At 41.3% G+C, this 14,603-nt stretch overlaps 1 protein-coding gene across 7 annotated transcripts in view; it reads left to right on the top strand.

The window, feature by feature from the left end:
- PIG-O (phosphatidylinositol glycan anchor biosynthesis class O) overlaps positions 1-14,603 on the top strand; it is a 177,339-nt gene that overhangs the window by 24,366 nt on the left and 138,370 nt on the right. For all 7 annotated transcript variants that reach the window (XR_011716732.1, XR_011716733.1, XM_071693534.1 and 4 more), the window contains exon 3: positions 4,177-4,278. Coding sequence is in view for 5 of the 7 variants with exons in the window: in XM_071693534.1 (XP_071549635.1) it covers positions 4,177-4,278 (102 nt within the window). In the remaining 2 variants the exon portion in view is untranslated. The remainder of the gene's footprint in view (positions 1-4,176; positions 4,279-14,603) is intronic.

Raw genomic sequence — 14,603 nt, 5'->3', positions numbered from 1 at the left:
TCAAAGGCTCAGTCCTCTGTTCTTAATGCTACCTCACTTATGCGGGAAATTGCAAATAGTATGAAAAAAAAATTATACCATTCAACTCAAGAGGGAAACAACGCCCCTGTCCCTCTCCTCAATCCTTCCATACATCCCTGCCCAAGTTCCACTTTCGAAATGACAAACATTTCTTTTTCTCATGTCATCCCTGGTTCCCAAATACTTCTTTTTCATCACCCATTCCTTTACTTTCATTTAATCTTACCTTTTGCCATATTTCACTTAATCTCTGGTGGTATTTCCTCACATAAGACACTTTTCCATTTCACCCTTGCCTTCGTCATTAAGTGACCAGACATCCTACCGGCCACCATTCTCAGGTTATTTACATCAAAAAGGCTGTCTTTGGCATACCCATTAATTTTGGCATAATCTATTAATCCCCTGTACCATTCACCCATGCAAGCTTGTGTATGTCCTTTTTAAACTAGATAATCCCAAGCACCAGTTCTTTTTATTTTTCAGCACACAATGCCACAAATTATGTACAGTGGCAGTATCATAACCATTTACGTTAGGGGCTTAATGATTGGGAAAATTTGAATTCCATTGCCACAGTTGGATACTCTAGTTGTCTGGAGTATCCAAGTCTCACCCCATCTTCTTGTGGTAACCTCTTTAGTGCATACTTAGGGGTGGAACCAAAGGGGGAGGCATTGCCCAATTCTGTGAGGGTAATAGTGTTTAAAATAGACAAACACTTGAGAAATGTGCTGGTGTTTTAGCTTTTTGGACAATATGAGAACCCTGCTGTCCCCATGAGACACTGCACTGGAGTTGCCCTTTACCAGTGTCCTATCAAGTATGAGGCAGTAAAGGCTAAGAAGTGGCACTAGAGTCCACCAGTTATGCCTGTGAATGAAAGGGATAGGTTATTGAGAGTGATGGATCTGAGTGTTAATAGGATGAGTGGTGAGAGTAAAGGGAGGGAGCTTGTGAGGAAATTTAAAAGTGATATTTTGAATGTACCAGGGATTAGGGAAACCCATATCCTTGGGCAGGTTTATACAAAGTGAAAATGGAAATAATGAATGCAAGCTTTGGGAGGATGTGGAAGGAGTGGTGTGGATGGGAATGATTGAAAGTTATCAGGGAAAGGGGAGAAAGATGAGCAATATTGCTATCATACATATGAGAGTATGGGAGGGTGTTACATAGCATGGATGAAATGGATCAAGAACAGTGTGGGTAAAGGAAAGATTGGAATTATGAAGTATGCATGGGCACGTGTATATGCACCTTTGCATATAAAGACTGTGTGAGGTAAGGATGAAGTGAAGTGCTACTGGAGAAATTTGAATGAATGTAAATGGGTATCAGAAGGAGAGAAAGGTGATTGTAATGGGTGATATGAATGTAAAAGTGGATTGTGATGAAGTTGGCAAGATAGTTGGTAAAAAGGGAGTGCCTGGTAAATGAGAATGAAAGTTATCTTATGGATGTGAGGAGTTTATTCCTTGCAAGTACCTATTTCTGCACAAAAAAAAGAGAAGGAAAAAGTGTTTGATTGACTATGTGGCAGAGGATGAAACATTAAGATAGGTTGCAGTAGGTCACAGTGGTGCATGTGATATAGTATTTGCTGATAACCTTGAGGAAAATGAAACATGATAAGATCCCAAGTGCACTTATCGTTTTAAGAAAGGTTGAGCTCGATGCTAGAGTTGTGTGAAGATTCTTTGGAGATTCTGACCACTGCAATTTTTGTGGAGGTGAGGGTCAGGGAGAAGTGGAGGTATGATGTAAGGAAGAATGGAGAGGTAAAAGTGTTGGCAATTAAGAAAATAAATCAGAAAGAATGCATGGAAGAGTGTAAAAGAAAGGTGACTGAAAGTTTAGATGGAAGTGCAGTAAATGTAGGGTTGCAGTCATGTGTGAATGAGGTGTTTAAAATGTTTAGAGAAAGACTGTTAAAGGTTATAAGTTAGTGGTTGGATTCAGCATTGTGAGATGTAAGAATGAAATGGGAAATGCATGGCAGATGAATGAAATTAGAATTGTAGTAGAAAAGAGAAAAAAAAAGGCACAGGGTAGATTGCTCAAAAGGAATGTACCTGTGGAAGTTTAGGAGGGAAGAATAGATGTATAGGTGGAATGTTAAGAAGCTGATAGAGGAAAGCAAAAGAGATGCAGATTTGGAAGAAAGTTTAATGAAAAGTTTAGAGAAAATAAGAAACTACTGGAAGGAGGTGAAGAGGAAAGTGGTGACTGTAAGAGTGGAAATATGAATGTGAGAAGTAAATGAGGGAAGTTGCTGAATCAAAAGGAGGAAGTTAAAGAAAGTTGGAAAGAGTATTTTGAAGAACTGATGACTGTGGGAAAAAGTGAGACTACAGTTGTTACATGCATGAGTATGGAGGATGGTAGAAAAAGATACAATTGCAGGGGCCTATAGCAGGAAGGGAAGTTGAAAGGACAATAATGAATTTGAGGGTAGGAAAGGCACCTGGAATGGATGGGATTATGGCTGAAATTTTGAAGTATGGAAGAGAAAGTGTGATAAGAGTGGGTGTAATTAATATGTAATCTAGCATGGAAGCAGGGGGTTGTGCCTGAGAATTGGATGAAAGCTATTATTCTTCCTTTATTCTAAGGAAAAGTTTTTATGGATGTACATACCAGGAAGAGTGTGTGCAAGAATGTTGCTTGATAGAGTAATGGAAGTGACTGAATGCAGAATAAGTGAGGAGCAAGGTGGTTTTGGGAAAGGTAAGGGATGTGTAGATCAGAACTTTGCTGTGAGAATGTCTCTGAGAGAGTACCTAGTGAAAGGTAAGAATCTGTATGCAGCTTTTATGGAGAAAGCGTATGACAGAGTCAAGTGGAATGCTTTATCATCTGTGGTAAGGATGTATGGGGTAGGGGAGCTACTGTTGGATGGGATGAAATCCCTCTGTAGAGGAGCAAATCGTTGTGTAAGAGTGGATGGTGAGTTGGCAAAAGTTTTGGAATACATTTGGATGAGAGGCACGGCTGTGTAATGTCACCATGGCTTTTTATAATATCTATGGATGGAGTGATAAGAGAGATGAAAGCAAAACTAGGGAAAAGGGATATGGAGTTTGATTGGTGGTGAGGTTTTGTGGCAAGTGACAAGTCTGATTGCAGATGGTACTGTGTTGTTTGCTGAGAGAGAAGAGTAGTAGCAGAAGTTTGTAAATGTGTTTCATGATGTGTGTAAATATAGGTGATTGATGGTAAATGCTATTAAAAGTAAGGTAACGGTGTTTGGAAGGAAACAGAGTGAAAGTATGAATGATGCAAGCTTTTTAGAGTTGTAGATGAAAGTGTACTAAACTGTGTTATAGACATGCTAGAAGAGTATGATGATATGGAAGGAGAGATAAGAGAGAGTGCAGTACAAGGTAGAAGAGTTATTGAGTCCCTTAATAGAATAGTGCAGGGTAGAAGTGTGAGTATGGAATTGAAGAAAGTATTTAGGGATATCATAGTCCTCCAGACCCTGACCTATGAAGGCAAAAGATGGACATTGGATAAGTCACAGAGGTCAAGAATCCAAGCTGTGGAAGTGAGCTATTTGGATGGGGAATGTGGTTTGACTATATGGAATGAAGAAAGTAATGAGGAAGTGTGTGGGAGATTTAGTATGGCAGGGAATACAAAGGGAATGAATTGTAGAATGGTTGAGTTGGTGAAATGTAGTTCTTTGAACTGGTTAAGGCATGTGGAAAGAATGCAAGAGTGGGAGTTTATAAGGAAAGTGTATGATAGTACAATTAAAGGGTGTTGGTGTGAGGGAAGACCACTTGTGAGCGACAGTGTCACAATGATGATGGTGGGGAAATAGAGTGAAAAGGTACTTACTGGAGGGAAGAGAAATGAGGAAGGGAAGTGTAGAATGGTGTAAGCATGACCACCTCCTAGATGGGAGCTCATGGAGAAAATGAGCATCTGAGATATAGATAAATAGATAGATAGATCTACAGAAATTCATTATTTTTGTAACAGTAAGAACTACAGTTTCCATTACGTTTCCCAACCTGATCTTTCCTTCTTTGTTCTAATATCTTTGTGTGTGCCTTTAGGTTTTTGGCAGAAAATCAACTAGAGGGTATAATCATTGTATCCTGTTTTGAGAATTATTCCTAAATATAATTTTCTTTTTCCTGGCAGTGAGGAGATATCAGAAGACAACATAGTGGATCAACTAGTCAGTTGTGGGAAGCGTATAACGGTTCTTGGAGATGATACATGGGGAGGGTTATTCCCAGGCAGGTGAGAAATGTACAGTTATGACTTACTTGTTAAAACTTATATGTACATATGTGCATTGTTGAGAAGAAACAAGTGTCTTGGCCAGTATCCCTTGCTCTGTTAATCAGTAGATATAAGAACTCACTTCTGGCTGTAGCTCAGGGCTGTCTGTGGAGAATATTTTTGAAATACTGTGGTTAGGACATATGTTCATATCCCTACATATATGTACCCATCTTGTGTGTTGTGTTATGTATTTTCTTCTTGTATTTAAGCTCCCAGGCCTGCCTTTTATTCCATTCATATAAACCCTTTTATTTTGTTTTCTGCATTCCCTTCCATCATGCTCATATCATCATTGCACACACCTCTTTACCAAATCTGTTATTTACTTTGTGATTCTTTTACTTCTTAAATTATTTAATCTTCACTGTTTGCAAAGCTGGTACCATTTGCTTTTTCAAAGAATTATTTTTGCCTATTTTACTTTATAAAGAAGCATACTGCACATTCATATTTCATTTGTGTACATTAGATGTAGATGTAGATTCCTGGTAAATTATATGGGAGGGTATTGATTGAGAGGGTGAAGGCATGAACAGAGCATCAGATTGGGGAAGAGCAGTGCGGTTTCAGAAGTGGTAGAGGTTGTGTGGATCAGGTGTTTGCTTTGAAGAATGTATGTGAGAAATACTTAGAAAAGCAAATGGATTTGTATGTAGCATTTATGGATCTGGAGAAGGCATATGATAGAGTTGATAGAGATGCTCTGTGGAAGGTATTAAGAATATATGGTGTGGGAGGCAAGTTGTTAGAAGCAGTGAAAAGTTTTTATCGAGGATGTAAGGCATGTGTACGTGTAGGAAGAGAGGAAAGTGATTGGTTCTCAGTGAATGTAGGTTTGCGGCAGGGGTGTGTGATGTCTCCATGGTTGTTTAATTTGTTTATGGATGGGGTTGTTAGGGAGGTAAATGCAAGAGTCCTGGAAAGAGGGGCAAGTATGAAGTCTGTTGGGGATGAGAGAGCTTGGGAAGTGAGTCAGTTGTTGTTCGCTGATGATACAGCGCTGGTGGCTGATTCATGTGAGAAACTGCAGAAGCTGGTGACTGAGTTTGGTAAAGTGTGTGGAAGAAGAAAGTTAAGAGTAAATGTGAATAAGAGCAAGGTTATTAGGTACAGTAGGGGTGAGGGTCAAGTCAATTGGGAGGTGAGTTTGAATGGAGAAAAACTGGAGGAAGTGAAGTGTTTTAGATATCTGGGAGTGGATCTGTCAGCGGATGGAACCATGGAAGCGGAAGTGGATCATAGGGTGGGGGAGGGGGCGAAAATTTTGGGAGCCTTGAAAAATGTGTGGAAGTCGAGAACATTATCTCGGAAAGCAAAAATGGGTATGTTTGAAGGAATAGTGGTTCCAACAATGTTGTATGGTTGCGAGGCGTGGGCTATGGATAGAGATGTGCGCAGGAGGATGGATGTGCTGGAAATGAGATGTTTGAGGAAAATGTGTGGTGTGAGGTGGTTTGATCGAGTAAGTAACGTAAGGGTAAGAGAGATGTGTGGAAATAAAAAGAGCGTGGTTGAGAGAGCAGAAGAGGGTGTTTTGAAATGGTTTGGGCACATGGAGAGAATGAGTGAGGAAAGATTGACCAAGAGGATATATGTGTCGGAGGTGGAGGGAACGAGGAGAAGAGGGAGACCAAATTGGAGGTGGAAAGATGGAGTGAAAAAGATTTTGTGTGATCGGGGCCTGAACATGCAGGAGGGTGAAAGGAGGGTAAGGAATAGAGTGAATTGGAGCGATGTGGTATACAGGGGTTGACGTGCTGTCAGTGGATTGAATCAAGGCATGTGAAGCGTCTGGGGTAAACCATGGAAAGCTGTGTAGGTATGTATATTTGCGTGTGTGGACGTATGTATATACATGTGTATGGGGGTGGGTTGGGCCATTTCTTTCGTCTGTTTCCTTGCGCTACCTCGCAAACGCGGGAGACAGCGACAAAAAAAAAAAAAAAAAAAAAAAATGTAGATTTAGTTGTAGATGTAGAGGTTTTTAGAAAAGAGGAGAGAATGTTGGGGTGAAGAGAGTGGTGAGAACGAGTGAGCTTGGAAAGGAGACTTGTGTGAGGAAGTACCAGGAGAGATTGAGTGCAGAATGGCAAAAGGTGAGAGCAAATGATGTAAGGGGAGTGGGGAAGGAATGGGATGTATTTAGGGAAGTTGTGATGGCTTGCACAAAAGATGCTTGTGGCATGAGAAAGGTGGGAGGTGGGCAGATTAGAAAGGGTAGGGAGTGGTGGGATGAAGAAGTTAGAGTGTTAATGAGAGAAGAGAGAGGCATTTGGATGATTTTTGCAGGGAAGTAGTGCAAATGAATGGGAGATGTATTAAAGAAAGCAACAGGAGGTCAAGAGAAAGGTGCAAGAGGCAAAAAAGAGGGCAAATGAGAGTTGGGGTGAGAGAGTATCATTAAAGTTTAGGGAGGATAAAAAGATGTCTTGGAAGAAGGTAAATAAAGTGTATAAGACAAGAGAACAAATGGAAAAATCAGTGAAGAGGGCTAATGGGGAGATAGTAACAAGTAGTGGCAAAGTGAGAAGTAGATGGAGTGAATATTTTGAAGGTTTGTTGAATGTGTTTGTTAAAAGAGTGGCAGATATAGGGTGTTTTGGTCGAGGAGGTGTGAGAAGTGAGAGGGTCAGGGAGAATGGTTTGGTAAACAGAGAAGAAGTTGTGAAAGCTTTGCGAAAGATGAAAGCTGGCAAGGCGGTAGGTTTGGATGGTATTGCTGCAGAATTTATTAAAAAAGGGGGTGACTGTGCTGTTGATTGGTTGGTAAGGATGTTCATCGTATGTATGGCTCATAGTGAATTGCCTGAGGATTGGCAGAATGCGTGCATAGTCCTGTTGTACAAAGGCAAAGGGGCTAAAGGTGAGTGTTCAAATTACAGAAGTATAAGTTTGTTGAGTATTCCTGGGAAATTATATGGGAGGGTGTTAATTGAGAGGGTAAAGGCATGTACAGAGCATCAGACTGGGGAAGAGCAGTGTGGTTTTAGAAGTGGTAGAGGATGTGTGGATCAGGTGTTTGCTTTGAAGAATGTATGTAAGAAATACTTAGAAAAGCAGATGGACTTGTATGGTGCATTTATGGATCTGGAGAAGGTATTGGATTGGGTTGATAGAAATGGTTTGTGGAAGGTATTAAGAGTATATGGTGTGGGAGGTACGTTGCTAGAAGCAGGGAAAAGTTCTTACCAAGGATGTAAGGCATGCTTATGAGTAGGAAGAGAGGAAAGTGATTGGTTCTCAGTGAATGTCTGTTTGCCACAGGGGTGCGTGATGTCTCCATGGTTGTTTAATTTGTTTATGGATGGGGTTGTTTGGGGGGTGAATGCAAGAGTTTTGGAGAGAGGGGCAAGTATGCAGTCTGTTGTGGATGAGAGGGCTTGGGAAGTGAATCAGTTGTTCACTGATGATACAGTGCTGGTGGCTGATTCGGGTGAGAAATAGCAGAAGTTGGTGACTGAGTTTGGTAAAGTGTGCAAAAGAAGAAAGCTGAGAGTAATTGTGAATAAGAGCAAGGTTATTAGGTACAATAGGGTTGAGGGACAAGCAGACTGGGAGGTGAGTTTGAATGGAGAAAAACTGGAGGAATTGAAGTGTTTTAGATATCTGGGAGTGGACTTAGCAGCAGGTGGAACTATGGAAGCGGAAGTGAGTCACAGGGTAGGGAGGGGGGGAAGGTTCTGGGGTCGTTAATGAATGTGTGGAAGGCGAGAACATTATCTCACAGAGCAAAAATGGGTATGTTTGAAGGATTAGTGGTTCCAAAAAATGTTATATGGTTGCAAGGCATGGGCTATAGATAGGGCTGCACAGAGGAGGGTGGATGTGTTGGAAAATGGTAATGAAATGGGAAGAGAGATGTGTGGTAATAAAAAGAGTGTGGTTGAGAGAGCAGAAGAGGGTTTGTTAAAATGGTTTGGTCGCATGGAGAGAATGAGAAAGAAAAGATTGGCAAGTAGGATATATGTGTCAGAGGTAGAGGGAACGAGGAGAAGCGGGAGACCAAATTAGAGGTGGAAGGATGGAGTGAAAAAGATTTTGAACGATCAGGGCCTGAACATACAGGAGGGCGAAGGGCATGCAAGGAATAGAGTGAATTGGAACAATGTGGTATACTGGGGTGGACATGCTGTCAGTGGATTGAACCAGGGCATGTGAAGCATCTGGGGTAAACCATGGAAAGTTTTGTGGGGCCTAGATGTGGAAAGGGAGCTGTGGTTTCGGTGTCTTGGTGGGGTGGTGACAGGCTTGGGTGAAGGCAGCATATATGAATATGTACATGTGTATATATGTATATGTTGAAAGGCTCAGAATTGGGTGTCTAAATGTGTGTGGATGTAGCCAAGATGAGAAAAAAGGAGAGATAGGTAGTATGTTTGAGGAAAGGAACCTGGATGTTTTGGCTCTGAGTGAAACGAAGCTCAAGGGTAAACGGGAAGAGTGGTTTGGGAATGTCTTGGGAGTAAAGTCAGGGGTTGGTGAGAGGACAAGAGCAAAGGAAGGAGTAGCACTACTCCTGAAACAGTTGTTGTGGAAGTATGTGATAGAGTGTAAGAAAGTAAACTCTAGACTGATATGGGTAAAACTGAAAGTGGATGGAAAGAGATGGGTGATTATTGGTGCCTATGCACTTGGTCATGAGAAGAAAGATTATGACAGGCAAGTGTTTTGGGAGCAGTTGAGAGAGTGTGTTAGTAGCTTTGATGCATGAGACCAGGTTATAGTGATGGGTGATTTGAATGCAAAGGAGAGTAATGTGGCAGTCGAGGGTATAATTGGTGTACATGGGGTGTTCAGTCTTGTAGATGGAAATGGTGAAGAGCTTGTAGATTTGTGTGCTGAAAAAGGACTGGTGATTGGGAATACCTGGTTTAAAAAGAGAGATATACATAAGTATATGTATGTAAGTAGGAGAGATGGTTAGAGAGCATTTTTGGATTACGTGTTAATTGATATGCGTGCAAAAGTGAGACTTTTGGATGTAATGTGCTGAGAGGGGCAACTGGAGGGGGGATGTCTGATCATTATCTTGTGGAGGCGAAGGTGAAGATATGTAGAGGTTTTCAGAAAAGAAGAGAGAGTGTTGAGGTGAAGAAAGTGGTGAGAGTAAGTGAACATGGAAAGGAGATTTGTTTGAGGAAGTATCAGGAGAAACCACTCCACTAATATTCTGGATTTGTTTTTCATCTCTAGTCCATCTCACTGGAAATACACAATCTCTCCCCCAGTTGGTTCATCTGATCACACTCTCATAAATGTATTTATTCTAATAGCATCTCTCCCTCCAGCAGCCTCCTCTTAAGCATAAATACTGGCACCTGAACAAAGCTTACTGGAATAACTTACGTAACTTCTTTTCTGACTTTCCTTGGATGAATTGCTGTCTTTTATGTGGTGATGCTTTTGTCTCACCAGATACATAACAGAGGTTATACTTATAGGAATGGAAGCATTTATCACCTCTTCCTCCAAGACAACCTCTTTATCCAATTCATGGTTCAGCCATTCCTGTTCTGAGGCCATTCAGACAAGAGATCAGGCTTATTGGGCTTAGAAAAACTCTCCTTCCTCTTGCTCCCATTCAGCTTTTATCACTGCCCATAATTGCTGCAGGATTGTTATCTGTGAGGCAAAGCCTTCCATTATTCAAAGGAAGTGCAATAACTTCTCCTCATCATCCTTTGATAGGTCTTTCTGGTATTTAGCGAAGGGCATCTCTAACAACTTTTGTCGCTCTACCATTCCCTCACTTTTTTGTTCTGATGATACTATATCAGTCTTTCCCATTGACAAAGCAACTCTCTTTGGTTCCCATTTCTCCTCTAACTCCACCTTGGATGACTAAAATATTCCTTCACCTTCTGATGCTCCTGTTATTAATCCTCCGCTCCTTCCTGTAATCTCTTTTCGGACTCTCCAAAAAGCAATTTTTTTTTTCTGTCTAGACACAAGTAAAGCTTATGGTCCTGATGGCATCCATTCCATTGTACTGAAAGAGTGTGCCTCTGTGCTTGCTTGTCTGTTTCATTTCTGTTTAAAAACAAAAACTTTTCCTTCTTGGAAACATGCTTTGTTACATCCCATTCCTAAGAAGGGTGATCATTCTACCTCCTCCGACTATCGTCCTATTGCTTTGTCATCTACCATTTCCAGAGTCTTTGAATCCCTTCTCATCTTCCATATCCTTAAACACCTCGAAAATAACAGTCTTCTCTCTGATTACCAGCATGGCTTCTGTAAGGCAAGATCCACTGGTGATATTCTTTCCTATCTTACTAATGTCTGGTCATCATCCCTGAAAGATTTTGGGGAGTCATATGTAGTAGCCCTTGACATATCTAAGGCTTTTGACAAGGTGTGGCATCGAAGTCTCATCTCTAAGCTCCCCTTTTTTGGTTTCCCCTCCCTCACTTTGCTCCTTCATATCTAGTTTTCTCTCTGGCCGATTTGTGCCTGTGGTTGTTGATGGATCAGCCTTCCCCCTTTTCTCTGTCAACAGTGGTGTCCCTCAAGGTTCTGCCCTGTCCCCTTCACTCTTTCTCCTTTCTTCAATGATTTCCTCTTCTCCACAAATAATCCAATGCACTCATACACTGATGACTCAATGCTGCATTCATCCACATCCTTCAATATGCTCCCTCTTCTCTCACTCAATCTGCTTATCGATTTGACACAACTTCCTTGATAAACTCAAGCTTAGACATATTGTTTCAGTGGGGTACACAACTACAACTTATTGTTAAGTTTGATGCCTCTAAGACCCAATATCTACTGTCTCTCTATCGAAAACTTCTCACAACTTCCGTCTTTCCTTTAACTTCTGTAATTCCATCTCTTGACTCAATGAACATATTTTGTATACTGTAACATCCATTCTTTCTTGGAAATCCCATGTTACAGGAGTAGCTAAGTCTGCCTTTAAAAAACTGGGTGTCCTGTTTAGATGTCAAAACTTCTCTTCTGTACAGTTGCTTCATTAATATAAGTGATTGATTTGTCCTTGTATGGAGTATTGCTCTCACTTTTGGGATGGTTCTAGCTCTGTATCCTTACTTGACAGAGTTAAGTTGAAAGAAGTCCAACTTATAAACTGTCCCTAGCTAACTTCCAAACTTGACCTCCTTGCCCTATGCCACACTGTTGGTTCTCTTTTCCTCTTCATTAGGTATTTCTTTGGATTTTGCTTCTGAGAGCTGGCTGCTTGTGTGACCCCACCACTAGCTAGACTGTCACATAATACTTGGCAAGCTGCTGCATCTCATGATTATTGTGTGGCCATCGGCAACTCAAGTGTGAGCTGTTTTGATACTTGCTTCTTTCCCTACACCTTGAAGCTTTGAAACTCTTTACCTTGTCATGTCTTTCCCAATAACTGTGACCTGGCACATTTCAAAAGACAGGTCTTTCATTATCTGTTTGTCTATATCTCTTGATGCTTGTTCCATTCTGGAACTCCCTCAAGGGGATAGTCATGGTAATAGCCTCCATAACTAGTAACAAGGGGGTGGTCATGGTAATAGCCTCCATAACTAGTAACTTTAGTGCTGCTTCTTAGCCTCTAGTGCCTCATCCTTAACAGGCCACTGGCAAAGGGCAAGTTTAGCACAATGTTTGCAGAGACTGAATGCATCTGCTGCATTATTATCTTACCCTCTTACATGCTGGATGACTATATCATGTTTTTGTAACATGAGTAACTAACGGATTAATCGCAGCTTAGCATTCTTCATATTGTACAAAAACGCTAGAGGAATATGATCATAAAATCTGAAATAGATTTTCCTAACCTTCTTGAATAAACATGAAAGTTTTGTAAACTTAAAATCATAGGTAAAGTTTCTTTCTCAACAATGCTATAATTACTCTGCTAAGGAAGAAACTTTTTAGAAAAATAACACAATTTTGATCAACACCTTGCTTATCTGCATTAACACTCCACCAAAACTGGCATCACTAGTGTTCAAATATATCTTAAATGGAATTTCATGATTTGGAATACATAAAACTGGAGCAATAATTATCATTTATTTGACCTTAACAAAAGCCTCATTACATTTGTCATCCCACCCATATTTTACTGTATTTGATAACAGCCTTGTTATTTTATTGTTTTTATTATACTTTGTCGCTGTCTCCCGCGTTTGCGAGGTAGCGCAAGGAAACAGACGAAAGAAATGCCCCCCCCCCCATACACATGTATATACATACGTCCACACACGCAAATATACATACCTACACAGCCTTCCACGGTTTACCCCAGACGCTTCACATGCCCTGCTTCAATCCACTGACAGCACGTCAACCCCGGTATACCACATCGCTCCAACTCACTCTATTCCTTGCCCTCCTTTCACCCTCCTGCATGTTCAGGCCCCGATCACACAAAATCTTTTTCACTCCATCTTTCCACCTCCAGTTTGGTCTCCCTCTTCTCCTTGTTCCCTCCACCTCCGACACATATATCCTCTTGGTCAATCTTTCCTCACTCATCCTCTCCATGTGCCCAAACCACTTCAAAACACCCTCTTCTGCTCTCTCAACCACGCTCTTTTTATTTCCACACATCTCTCTTACCCTTACGTTACTCACTCGATCAAACCACCTCACACCACACATTGTCCTCAAACATCTCATTTCCAGCACATCCATCCTCCTGCGCACAACTCTATCCATAGCCCACGCCTCGCAACCATACAACATTGTTGGAACCACTATTCCTTCAAACATACCCATTTTTGCTTTCCGAGATAATGTTCTCGACTTCCACACATTCTTCAAGGCCCCCAGGATTTTTGCCCCCTCCCCCACCCTATGATCCACTTCCGCTTCCATGGTTCCATCCGCTGCCAGATCCACTCCCAGATATCTAAAACACTTCACTTCCTCCAGTTTTTCTCCATTCAAACTCACCTCCCAATTGACTTGACCCTCAACCCTACTGTACCTAATAACCTTGCTCTTATTCACATTTACTCTTAACTTTCTTCTTCCACACACTTTTCCAAACTCAGTCACCAGCTTCTGCAGTTTCTCACATGAATCAGCCACCAGCGCTGTATCATCAGCGAACAACAACTGACTCACTTCCCAAGCTCTCTCATCCCCAACAGACTTCATACTTGCCCCTCTTTCCAAAACTCTTGCATTTACCTCCCTAACAACCCCATCCATAAACAAATTAAACAACCATGGAGACATCACACACCCCTGCCGCAAACCTACATTCACTGAGAACCAATCACTTTCCTCTCTTCCTACACGTACACATGCCTTACATCCTCGATAAAAACTTTTCACTGCTTCTAACAACTTTCCTCCCACACCATATATTCTTAATACCTTCCACAGAGCCTCTCTATCAACTCTATCATATGCCTTCTCCAGATCCATAAATGCTACATACAAATCCATTTGCTTTTCTAAGTATTTCTCACATACATTCTTCAAAGCAAACACCTGATCCACACATCCTCTACCACTTCTGAAACCACACTGCTCTTCCCCAATCTGATGCTCTGTACATGCCTTCACCCTCTCAATCAATACCCTCCCATATAATTTACCAGGAATACTCAACAAACTTATACCTCTGTAATTTGAGCACTCACTCTTATCCCCTTTGCCTTTGTACAATGGCACTATGCACGCATTCCGCCAATCCTCAGGCACCTCACCATGAGTCATACGTACATTAAATAACCTTACCAACCAGTCAACAATACAGTCACCCCCTTTTTTAATAAATTCCACTGCAATACCATCCAAACCTTCTGCCTTGCCGGCTTTCATCTTCCGCAAAGCTTTCACTACCTCTTCTCTGTTTACCAAATCATTTTCCCTAACCCTCTCACTTTGCACACCACCTCAACCAAAACACCCTATATCTGCCACTCTATCATCAAACACATTCAACAAACCTTCAAAATACTCACTCCATCTCCTTCTCACATCACCACTACTTGTTATCACCTCCCCACTTGCACCCTTCACCAAAGTTCCCATTTGCTCCCTTGTCTTACGCACTTTATTTACCTCCTTCAAGAACATCTTTTTATTCTCCCTAAAATTTAATGATACTCTCTCACCCCAACTCTCATTTGCCCTTTTTTTCACCTCTTGCACCTTTCTCTTGACCTCCTGTCTCTTTCTTTTATACATCTCCCACTCAATTGCATTTTTTCCCTGCAAAAATTGTCCAAATGCCTCTCTCTTCTCTTTCACTAATACTCTTACTTCTTCATCCCACCACTCACTACCCTTTCTAATCAACCCACCTCCCA

The sequence above is a fragment of the Panulirus ornatus genome, chromosome 55, assembly GCF_036320965.1.
Source record: "Panulirus ornatus isolate Po-2019 chromosome 55, ASM3632096v1, whole genome shotgun sequence".
Lineage (NCBI taxonomy): Eukaryota > Metazoa > Arthropoda > Malacostraca > Decapoda > Palinuridae > Panulirus > Panulirus ornatus.
This window is presented reverse-complemented; position numbering and strand designations above follow the sequence as displayed.